General features: G+C 34.9%; 1 protein-coding gene across 1 annotated transcript in view; it reads right to left on the bottom strand.

Moving 5' to 3' along the window:
* Moxd1 (monooxygenase DBH like 1) overlaps positions 1-12,788 on the bottom strand; it is an 82,213-nt gene that overhangs the window by 53,112 nt on the left and 16,313 nt on the right. Inside the window, exons 2-4 of the mRNA XM_004846000.4 lie at positions 9,172-9,318; positions 7,436-7,603; positions 7,230-7,313 (exon numbers count right to left, since the gene is read on the bottom strand). Coding sequence (XP_004846057.1) covers positions 7,230-7,313; positions 7,436-7,603; positions 9,172-9,318 — 399 coding nt within the window. The remainder of the gene's footprint in view (positions 1-7,229; positions 7,314-7,435; positions 7,604-9,171; positions 9,319-12,788) is intronic.

Raw genomic sequence — 12,788 nt, 5'->3', positions numbered from 1 at the left:
CTAGATAATATGGATACTGTAAAGATTTGTGGTTTCAAGTTTGATTTGATGAGGTATCTTCACGCGCCCACAGGAAGCTGTTACAGAAACTTAATAGTCACTAAATAATATCAGTAACAAGCTCAGTGAAATATATTTAAAGATTCAAAAGTGAGTATTTCTAGCCCCAAAATAAATTGTCTCTGGACCTCTTTGTAAAAAAATCCAGCAGCTACAGGTGTCTATAGACATTCTGGACTCTCCTGGGGTTTCAGGGCATTTTGGCATCCTCTAGAGGGGACGGGGCAGCATCAAGATGTATGCCAAGAGAGTCTAGGCTGAGGGAGAAGAGAAGGGTCTCGAACTTTAAGGGAGGCATTTTCACCCTTGCTCTGAGTGACTTTGAGAAACAAGCACACCAGGATCTCAGACCACAGGACCTTCGCATTCCCATGCAGATTTTACTTTTCATTTTCATCAAGTCACAGATATTTAGAAGTAGAAGAGCTGTCTGAGATCATCTGGTCCAATCCCTTCATCTTACTAGCATGGAGTTTGAGGACCAGGAGAGGTTAAGTACTTTTTCTAAGGTCGGAAAGCTAATTATTGGTAGAGTTAGCAATAAATCATTTCCAGGAACAGATACACTTGCAAAGTGAATTCAATTACCTTGTACTCTATCAGAACACCCATGTAGCTGGATAATTTCAGAGGTCTGTGTGAAGTAGATGTAACACAAGAAGATCTAGAATGGACTTTTCAACACTGAGCTATCTAAATCAATAATCTTTGAAATATGTTACTTTATGTCAAAAATCATTACTGTTCAGAGTGCTGTTCCTACTTTTTTCTCTCTGAAGTTATAGTTTCAGCCATGGTAAACACCAAAGAGTTTTCAACCCTTCTATAGCTGATAAAAGATGTGTAAAACTTCAGATACACTTGGATATGTGGGAAAAAATATTTGACATTTGTAAATTTTGTACCACAAATTCCCCAAATGCAGTCTTTCAATTATTTTATACCATGACATTTTCTAGAATCTAGATTTTAAAAATCATCCCTTTTTTGAATCAATGAAAAAAACCACAGACTATAAGAGTAATCCATTGGCATTTACAATTTAATAACTAAATATAGTGCTTGCAATGTATTTAAAAGGAGTGAAAAATATTTTCTCATGAGGCATATTGTGAAACTTGATTTGTTTCAACTTGTTAAGTAGATCTATTTAAAGATCCAAAGATTTGCCTGTAGGGAATATGGTTAAATTACAAAAGGATAAAAAGGAAACATCAATGAGCAAAAAATTCCTACGAGGTTGGAATGGATTTGGGGAAAAACAAGACCATTGACCCAACAGTCAATAGCAAATGAGTACTAGTCTCACGTGCAACAGAATGAAACAGAAGGTGAACCCGTAGTGAAACAGAGTGAGAGTCAAAATACAGTGTGTATAAATCCATCCTGATATTAGGCCATCAGGGGAAACACACATCCACCAGTTAAGATGTATTTTGAAACATCACTTCAGAGTGAGAGAGAATGAAAGGGATATAGCCTCAGAGAATAGCTAATTCTGATGGTTGTAAATCATGTAGTTGAACACTAAAAACATTCAAATTCCTACGGTTTACTAAAATTAACCAGAAGGCTTACACACTTCAGAAACAGAAACCCTGCATGCACCACACTTGATATTTCTGAAATGTGTTAATGATAAAGCTCTTCCTCTGACAGTTCCTTTTCATTCTGCAAAAGTAGTGAGCATGACAGAGAAGCTGGGTGGGTGTTCCTGTGGCATAATTTTAAATGTTTGTGTCATATGCCTAGTATAGGAAATCGGTTTCATGGCTATACAGTACTCAGGCTTCAAGGACATCTCAGCTATTTAATGTTAATTATTCTTAGATTTTTTGTCCTAGGAAACAATGCCTAGAGTAAATCACTGAGATTTATGAAAGCTGACAACAGAAGGGCAATGTGCCTGAGATCATGGAAAGAAAGATGCAAGTAATAAAGCATAGCATTTCTAGCATTTCTCCTCCTGCATCTACTAATGATGGAAAGAATGATGACAGGGTTTAGTTTATCTCAATTTCACATTCTCTAAAGCAGAACGTTTTCAAGGTAGCCCCCCTAAATAAGTGAGTGACAATCCAGGTTGTATTTAAAACTGACAATGTGAGACTCCTCAGCAACACAGAAACCTAAGATGATCAATAGATTAACAAATAACAAATGGATATAACAAATGCAAACAACATATGGATTTTTACTTTATTCGATGGACACTGTGTCAGGCACTGTTCTAAATAATTTTTACAAATCTTGAACTCATTTGATTCACTTATAACAATTCTTTTAGGTAAGATCTATCATTCCTCAATTTTCAGATGAGAAAACAGAGGCACACAGAGGTAAATTATTTACCTGAGGTCGTATAACTAGTGAAGTAATTCTATCTGAGAACTTAACAATGATAGGTATACTAAAAGGTTTTAGCATGGTGCTCTATGCTTTTCTAGGCACAGTTAATAAATACTTTTAATTGAAAGTCATTCAGAGAGTAACTTTAAACATAAATTGCCCAATAACAGCGGGTAGGCTTATTAAGAGTTTTCTAAGTGTGAAGTACTGTACTGTGTTAAAAAAAATCTCCAGTTTAATCCAGGTAATCCCATTAGGGAATTATGGGTTACCTTACCATTTCCACTTAGATGAGAAGACTGACCGATAGGTGGCTAACACTTTCCCACGGCTGCGTGATTAATGAATGGCATGGAAGAATTTAGACCAGGGTCATCCAGCCAGTTGCAGAACCCACCTATTTATGCTTCTGTTATCCTATTCAGGAGCTGACCCATGAAAGAGGAAGGACTCAGAATGATGATTTCGCCAGGCTGTTTTTCTCTTTTTTTTTTCCTTTAGCATACCAGGTCATCAACAAGTACAGTAATCACTGAATTGAAAAAGACACATCATTTTAACAGATAAATACAGGGTAAGGTTTGCCTGTGAGGAGAATTCCCTGACAATAAAGACCCCTAAAAGAAACTATGTTACACCAATTTATAATCACAACTTCTAGCAAAACATATTTAGATATTATTAGTCATGATAATGACATTACTGTTGACCAGAGAGTGTGTAAATAATCACCCTTGATTTAAAAAATTCTACGTTCAGAAGTCACACGAACGGCAAGGCTGAAGAGGATCATGCTGAAATTCAGATGGGCTGGAGAGAAGGTCTCAAGTGTGGGACTCAGAGGCGATCCCAGATGAGAAGGGAATTTTAATATAAATTACCAAGAATTTCCTTTTCTATGATTTCCATATCCACCAGCATGTGTGGCATGCTATCATCTGATAATACACACATTTTCAAATCACAACTTCAAACTTTTTTTCAAGAATCAAAATATAAATCAATAAAACAGAATCAACAAGTGAATTTGAACCAATAAGTTTGGCATAATCCCATTTTCCTGTAGATAAATTATTTATTTTATAATTTTAGTAATTTAAAAATATCCTTATTTCATAAATGCAGTAGTAAATAATTTTTTATGATTAAAATTTAAATTAAAAGCAGAATAAACATTTTTATATTTTTATTTCCATACAAAAGAAGATATAATCAAAATATGTAGCAATGTTTAAATTTTTTAAATGAATTATAGCAAAAGATATGTTGCCAGTCATTCCTCAGAAAATACTGCCCCTCACTTCACATACACTTATCCCATCATTCTTGTCACTTTCTGAAGCAGTTCTGGAAGTCCTCTTTCCTGAGTGTCTTAGGGAGATATGACCCAAACTATAGCAAATGCTGCTGTCTAGCGTCCAACGGAAAGACAACTCTTTACTTCCACTGTTGTGGCTGCCTCAGTGTCCTGAATCAAATCAGAATTTACCTTTCATGGTCATTTTTACTTTGGAGAAGAGGGAGAAGTCAAATGGCATCAAGAGTGTTACCGAGTGAGTGTTACCGTGATAGAAAAGCTAGCTAAGAAGACTTGGTGAGGTGTTAGGGAAATATCCATAGGTAGCTGAAACATAGACTGACATCTCTGAAATATGCAATGACTCCAGTTGGTATAAGCACTCCTCTCGGACCTGCTGTCCCTCCCGCAATGTCCTCTTGCTTAAGGTGAAGATTTTTGTGTTTGGTGGACCTCCAGTCATTGCTCATAAAAATATTGCAGTGCATCCTTATCTATGTTATTCATCAGATCTGGCACCACTCGACTTTGGGCTCTTCTCCAAAGTCAAAATGACCAAGAAAGGTAAATTCTGAGTTGATTTCAGGAAATTAAGGTAGCCACAACAATGCAAGCAGAGACTCATGAAAGAGGATTTCCAGAATTGCTTCAGGAAGTGGTAAGAACGATGGGATGAGCATGTTCAAAGCAAGAGGGACTATTTTGAAGGGGATTAATGGCAATGTATCTTTTTACTGTAGTACAATTTTAAATTTAAGTATTTACCATATTTTTCCAATCACACCTCAAACAATGAACCATTAATACTTTTACCAGCTTAGTTTTACAGTTATTTTATCTATGAGATGTACAGTATGTATAGTACCAACATTTAAACTGCAGACATAAACTATGTCTTTGACTGATTTCTCACAATACAACTGTAATCAATATTCTTAAAATTCACTGCATATGACACACGCCATAAACAACAAAAAAGCAATGTTCTGTAAAACTACTCTTTCTTTGAACTAGAGGACTGAGGATTTTTGATCTAGTGATTCATGGGGCATAAAATTAGGAATAAGAAAAGGACTTCACTGAATAGCTTTTCAAACCATAGGAGTCTGGTTCTATGGAAAGAATGTATAACTTTTCTCATATCATTAGAAATCATCTCTGCTAAGAAAAAAGAGAATGGAAATTAGATGAGTTCTTAGGGCAAGTTCTAGACCTATGTATTCTACTTTAAAAACTTATTGAAATTTTATTGTAACCTAAAGAAGCTGAAAATTAAAACTGATTATAGAAGATGGTCTCAAAACCATTTATTTGTTATCAAACACTTTGAATTTATCTTCCCAGTAGAAATTTCTCTTTTTTGTATGTTATCTTATTTGAATTCACTTTTGGGGTGGATGTTTCATTAACACTCAATAAACTTTAATAAATTTTAGGACTTGTCAATAAGTTCAGGCATCTATCCTGCGAGTGGTGTTTTTAAGAACAGAATTTTAAATTCCAGCCATCAAATCTCTTGACTCCTGCAATGACTCCAGTTGGTATAAGCACTCCTCTCGGACCTGCTGTCCCTCCCTCAATGTCCTCTTGCTTAAGGTGAAGACTTTTTGTGTTTGGTGGACCTCCAATCATTGCAAAAAAAATGCCCCTTCAACATGCCACTGAGACCCCTCTTGATACAAATGCCAAATGTGCACAGCAACGTGGTTCCAAAAGCACTTAAGCCTCAACCCACTCACCCAAGTGTTATGTGATAGAAAAGCTAGCTAAGAAGACTGGGCGAGGTGTTTAGCAAATATCAATAGGTAGCTGAAACACAGACTGACATCCCTTAAATGTAGAGAATTATCTTTATTCCATTCAACTCAATTATTACCATATTAATGAGAATAAAAAATGCATTAATGTAAGTGGATAAGAACTTTACATCCGTCAATGAATGTTTGCTTAAAAGTAAAAAAATAGTAACGAAGTGCTATGTGCATGAACAAACTCTCCTTGATGAATGTAATTATTATACACTGCAAACATGTACTAATAAAATAAATAAAATGTTTAAAACTGAATAAAGGACCTATTTGTGAAACATTCATATTCATCTCTGAAATTACAGTTTTCCATTTGTTCCTTAATCCAAGTACCAATTAAAATTACTGCAAAGACACATGGTCTACATAAATGTAAGATTCTTTCTTCTGAACAAGACTTCACGGATGAAGGAAAGGATTACAATACTGTATTAAGCAGCTAAGATTAGAACTTGCATTCCCCTTTCACATGCATGAAGTACAAAATAACTTCTTACGCAGAACTAAGTGACTCATCTGTGATCAGATTGTTGGTGAGCCTTCTGCTGGCAAAAATATCCTGCAAACATTTAGGACTACGTATAGCTTGAAGTTCCAACTTGAAACTTCCAACTCACCCCTTTTGCCTCTTGTTAGCAGCCTCATCTGTGCAACTTGTCAACAACATTGCAAATTAACCAATCTAAGCCACTTTATAGAACGTGCTCAGTGGTTCCTACTCAGCTAAAATGCTTCAAGGTGGATAGGGCAACTGTTATGTTAGCCCACCTTGTACAGATGAGGAAAACATGGCCATCAGCATTACCTGGAATGACTTACCTCAGGACACATAGTTAATGGTAGGTTGGGCCAGCAATTCAACCCACATGTTTCCCACCAATTCCCAGAATCCAGACATTTACTCTTTGCTCATAGCCACACTGCTTTCATTACGTCGTCTGCGGGCTGACAGAAGGTGGCAATATCTGACCTTCTGGTATTTATATATTCTACATGCACTGATTCTAGTGTGCACTTATGTTTTGGCCATTTCTCCTGGCATCTCTTTATTAGCTTTTAGGAACACAGATCATAAGCTTCAGACTCTACACAACTGCTAACAATTACTACGGAACCACGGAACTGTAATTTTTAAAAAATATTAATTAGATGCAAAAGTTTTGGGAGTCCCATCTCAGGGGCCTGGGAGGGAATAGTATGTCACAGGGTAACTGAGTTTATTTATTAACCAACACTGTATTTTTTAAACTTCTATAGAAATTCCCTAAATTTTTTCTTATTTTCAAAAAATTCTGTAAGAATGATTTTTATGATACTATCTAGTATTTTCAATGAAGTGGATATTCTCAAGCAATATTGGTGGAGAAAATAAGCTTCTTGGATATTATTTATTGATATGTAAACATATTTTAAATTATTATCCCAGCAATTCCAGTTGTAGAACTTATTTCCTAAAGAAATAACTAGAGTAGTTCAAATATACCCCCAAAACTTTTACCACTGATATGTAACATTAGGAGATAATTAAATGCTAGTAAAATCCAACCTTCCAGACTCCTAAAACAGGATCTGGGTCAACCCAGACCTTTCATTGCTAAATAACGTTCCTATAATTGAGAAGCACTTCTATATTTCTTACTGTTTTCAATTTAAAAACAGAAATTTCTTTTTCCATTTGTACCAATTAAACTTAGCCGCATGAATGAATTACATACCTTTATTACATGATGCTTTTCCTGGAATGCAGGAATCTTAAACATTTGGCACCAATATGTTGTATCTTTGTTTGGGATGGGGACCTGTCTTAACAAAAAGGGCAGAGAGAAACAAAGTCACATTCTGGTGACTTCCTGTTTAGTGCAGTAACATAAATTTTGTCATTAAACTCATCCCTACAATCATAAAACCTAAAGAAACTTACGTCATGATTTACTAGGTCAAAATATGGTAAGGCTGTTGGCAGCACATTGGTTTTCTCAGGATTGAGTAGTCGCAGACTCTTCGTGCCCCGGTTGGCCTCGTGGTACTTGGGACCGGAGTCTCCCACATCTTCATGGTGATAGGCCCAGATTACTCTCACAGTGCTATCCTGGTGACCAGAAATGGGCACATTACGTCTCATAAGAGCAGTTTCCCTACCACTCAGTTGACTGTAAACAATTTTATTTAAAGTAGGATATAAGTGAAGAAAAGAGAATAAGGACATTTGGAGTTCTCAACATGGTCTCTGACACGAATTTCATATATTTAAGTGAGTGAGTAAGGATTTAAATAGATGGGTGAGCTTACAGAAGGAACCGTGTCTCTCAGCATGCAAGATAAGTGTTCCAAAGCAGAATGAAGGATGATTGTCTTAGGGATTGTCCTCACTTCCAGAATGAGAGGAAGCCATGGCCATGCCTAAATGTTTGACTAACAAATAGTAGTTATCAAGCAAAAATTCTTGTTAAGAAGCAGGGACTTTGAAAAATAAAAATGCTTCAATATAATGGAGCATTTTAGTGTAAATAAACAGTGTGAAAATTAAAATTGCCGTAAGACTTTTCTTTTCACGCTTAGTTTTTCCCAGGCACTGGTCTGGTCACATGTATGAATTTACAGAAAGTGGAGACACAGCAGGAACTTCTGATTCTGGGTGTACTTTTTATTACAGATTCAATCCACAATCCCTTTATGAATCCTGGGAATTCCCAAAGGACTAGCATACTCCAACTAGGGAAATTACTGTCAGGTTTTCTACTGAGCCACCAAAATATTGGCCAGCAGGCTGTGGGGTTGGAAAGTTTTGCTGGGATGTAAAGAAATTGTTCAGTCCTCCCACAGATAATGGTATTTTTGCCAAGTCTTTGTAACAAGAACTTTGAGAATAGAAAATAAAGCAAAAGCTATTTATTTTAAATGTTCTCTTTGCTATATTCTTTCTTAATAAGTCAAATGATTGTAATTATTATTCCAATTAAAGTATAATTACCCTGTATATTACATAAAAATGATTCATATCTTAGCATGTGCTTTTATTCTTCCATTTTCATTTCTTTGGCTGAATGTTAATCAGTATTACTTCAGACTTTTTACATTGCCATTTGAAAGCTTTATCAAATAAAAAAGATAATTTTATTGGCCTATATAAAATGAAATTGTTGCAAGCACTCTGGAACCTCCCAAAGTGCTATATAAATTATATATCCTCCAAACATTTTGTTTGCATACACATAAAGATATTAATTTTTGCACGAAATCTGAAAATAAGAAATCTCATATAATATGCCAGTACACTATTATAATCAACTGAGTATTCATCTTGACTTTAGATATTTACAAATCAGTTACAAATCAGATGAATGCTATCATAAACTTTTAGCTATTATCTATTTTTTAATTTTATAAAGACACTAAAATGCATTTATGAGTAAGATCACACAAACTTTAAACATCTCCTCAAAATGTTAAATTCACATATAAACTACCTTTATTTAAATTTATAGTTTTAGTTTTTTGGGAAGAGAGGGTGTTTCTAGAGATTTCAAAACTATTCCTGAAGATATGTGATTTTGTTGTCAAAGATTATTTTTCAGTATTTATTCCTTATTCTGTAAAATGTTTCACAACATAAATAAACAGTTTATTCAAGCATGCATCCACTTCTACTCTCCTTACCGTTATGCTCTTGTCATTTACGTCACATGTATGCAGTTCTCTGGTAAATTCAATTATTGTATGCGTATCATTTTCCATGGCATATTCTAGGTGGTAATCTTGCTGAGTGTCTTTTTTCAACTCTTTATTTTCATTTGTAAAATAGTCCTATGGAAAATATGAGAAAGAAAACTCAGGATATTCTAAAATCAAGGTGTAGGGAATTTAAGAGAATTTACAGGACCTTAAAACTCAATTTTGAGTTTGCTTATTACAACATCCTTTATTGAGACTGTTTTTGTAAATCTTGAGAATTTACAACAGGGTGGAATATTCTAACTAGAGAATCAGTTATAGGAAAGTAGTTTACATTTAGGAAAAGTCAATGTTGATTTATAATATCATAAAGCATTCAAAAATTGCGCAAATATTTGAAGTCATTGAGTACTTTTCCTTCATTGTACAAATGAAGAGGGGGACTTCAGCACTGTGGAGTATCTTCCCCCAAACTGAAGTATCTAGTTAGCAACAAAGCCAAAAGAGCCCTAAGGTCAACACTCTCTGTTATTAGGGCTTCACCATCCATAAAAGCAGAGACTCATAGGAGGGTGTACAGGTTTTTCAGGTCAAGCTTTAGAGGCACATACTGATTACAATGAAGTGCAATGAAAAATTATTCAAAGAAATGAAACTAGTTGAATTGTAAGATATTGAAAAACTCAAAACAATTTTGTTTTTGTGGGTCAGCCATAACTTTTGTACTAAATTTCTTCTGTGGCATCTATCACTTCTAGGAGTCAGACAAGCACAATGCAAAGAGGGTAGGCTTTGAAACAAAATGGCTAGGATCTGACTCCCAGCTGTCCCCCTAAACATTAGCCTTGCCCAGTAGTTGAAATCAAACTGTGAGAGCTTTAGTTTTACCATTAGAGTCTTGGAAACAGTGTATATCTACTTGATAGATTTTTAAAAGATGAATAAATGAAATAATAGGGTCAGTTCCATATTTTCCATTCATTCCTTTATTGGAAATATAACTTGGATTTTCCTCCCCAGATATTTCACTCTGCCTTTTACCATCAGCTTATTATGTTGACAGTTATCAACATGATGCTGCTGATTTTCATCACTTACGAAAGACACAAAACTTGCCTGAATTATACCTTTTTCGGTCCTAGTGATATTTTAGGTTTGAAAATATTTTAAAAAGTTTTAGAATATACATGGTAAAAGAATTATAATTACTTTTATTGACATTAAAATTATATTTGAAGCACTGATTGCTATGTTTGACTGAGAAAACATAAAACACAAGACAAAACTTTTAAATTATGAAAGTCAAATGCAAATGGATAGCATCTGGCATTTTTATTCCTAAATTCAAATTTAGGAATAAAATTGAATTTAATTTTAAATAAAATTTAATTTTAAGATAATTATCAAGTGTGTATAAATTTTGGCATCCAGGGTCTATATATTCTTTAATATGTGAAAACCCCTAATTGCTAGCAATGCACATTCTAGCCATCTTTCACCCTGGTAAAATAATTACAACTTATGAGTACACCCTATGAACCAGGCCTTGTTACATGTACTAACTGGTTTAATTTTTATATCAAATCTATGAGATCAATTATTTTTCCACTTTGCAGATGTAGGCACTGAAGCAACATGTCCAGGGTTACACAACTCAGACTGGAAAGGCAACAGTCAAGCCCCGGCCATCTGACCTCAGAATCTTTACTTTTCCCCCTTCTACCCTGTAGTGGTCACTGATGGATTGGGACAGGTCTATTTATTTTTGTTTTATTTTTTCTGTTTCTAGAAACTAGTCACATCAGTTTTTTTTTTTTTTTTTACATAAAATATTCTACAGTTAAAGTTAGGGTTTGAGAAAAATTTTATTCTGAAAACCAGGTTGTGATTGGGAAAATAATTTAAATGTGATACTGTGATTTTCCCATTTTTTTAATCACATAGATTTTCAATATATAAATAAAAGAATGTCTTTGGGCAAAAAGGGATTTAGATCAACCAACTGAGCTCTTTCACTGAACTCATATTTCATTACATTATTCATGTAATCATAGTTTTTGCAAACAAAGAGAGTAGAATATAAATTGTAATCAGTTCAAAGAGTAGAATAGTTATGGGAGTTTTAGAAGTAGGTTTTCAAAACCATCAGTTCCATAAAATACCCACTTAGCTTGCCAATTTTCCACTCATTCTATTTCCACTCAACAATATCAATTTCTTCCAATTATTCCACCTTTTTCTGGTTGTCTAGATAACTTAGCTCTGAGAAAATGGGAGAAGCTTCACTCACATAATGCTGAAGATCCCTTGAGCTCATCCACCCTTTGAAAACCAATGAATATCTCATATTCAGAAAGCATAGCTGCCAATTATTCCAGAGTTCTGGACTCCTAGGAGAATGTGCTGTCTAGAAGGAGCTGATACTGATAACCCAGGGTTATGGTTTATATCTAGATGTGCCCCAAATCCTTCTGCTCTCATAGGTGGGGTTTGTGGAAGGTGATTAGATTCTGGGGGCACGATAACTACTTTGGTGTTGGGAGGTGGGGCCTGGACAGAAGATACAGGTCACTGGGGGCATGACCTAGAAGAGTGTATCTCCCTCCCTGGCTTCTTCCCTAAATCTCTACATCCCGGCTGCCATGAGGTAGGCAGCTTTTCCTCCACCATTCCCTGCTGCCATGCTGTTTCTTCTTTGGAGCCAGCCAACCATGGACTGAAACTTCTAAAAAGCATGAGCCAAAATAAAGCTCTCCTGCTTTGTTATTATTTTTTCATTTATAAATTTGATTGTTTTACTTTTTATTTTATGAAAAAATAAATCAAAATTTTACAACAAAATTATAAGAGAATAACAATAGTTACTACATGTGAATTGTTATCTTCAAAGTAGTTACTCAGAGTACAAGACATAAACCACAAAAAGTCTTACAAAAAAGAAAATAGTAACACAAAACTGTCTTTTCAATAAACTAAGATAAACTAATAGTATAAGTGAAACAAATTAGCATACATATTAAAATGTTTCTGAGACAACAGAAATAATCTACTAGAAGACAAAATGGGTATAATTCTTGAAGACATAGGTGTAGGCAAGGACTTTCTGAACAGAACCCTAGTGGCACAAGAAACAATACCAAGAATCAACAGGTGGGATCGTGTCAAATTAAAAAGCTGCTGTACACCAAAGGAAGCAACCAAGAGAGTGAAGAGTCAATCTAAAGAATGGGAAAAAATTTTGGCAACTATTCCACAGACAGAAGACTAACATTGAGAATATGTAAAGAACTCAAAAAAATTAGACTCCCCAAACAAAAACCCAGTCAAAAAATGGGCAACTGAAATGAATAAACACTTCTCAGAAGAAGTCCAAATGGTCAATAAACACATGAAATAAATGCTCCTTATTGCTGGCCACCAGAGAATTGCAAATTAAATTTGCACCGATATACCATCTTACTCCAGGCAAATGGCTACCATCGAAAACAAATCTAATAATAACAACTGCTTTAAGTTTTTTTTGTTTTGTTTTGTTTTTGGTGCTGGGGATCAAACTTGGGTCCCTGCACTTGCGCAGCAGGCGGCAAAACCACTGAGCTAAA

This window comes from Heterocephalus glaber, unplaced genomic scaffold (genome assembly GCF_053883595.1).
Source record: "Heterocephalus glaber isolate CG9 unplaced genomic scaffold, H.glaber_assembly_v1.0 deba00001550, whole genome shotgun sequence".
NCBI classification, from domain to species: Eukaryota; Metazoa; Chordata; class Mammalia; order Rodentia; family Bathyergidae; genus Heterocephalus; species Heterocephalus glaber.
Note: the sequence above shows the minus strand (reverse complement) of the source record. Positions and strands in the feature narration are given on the sequence as shown.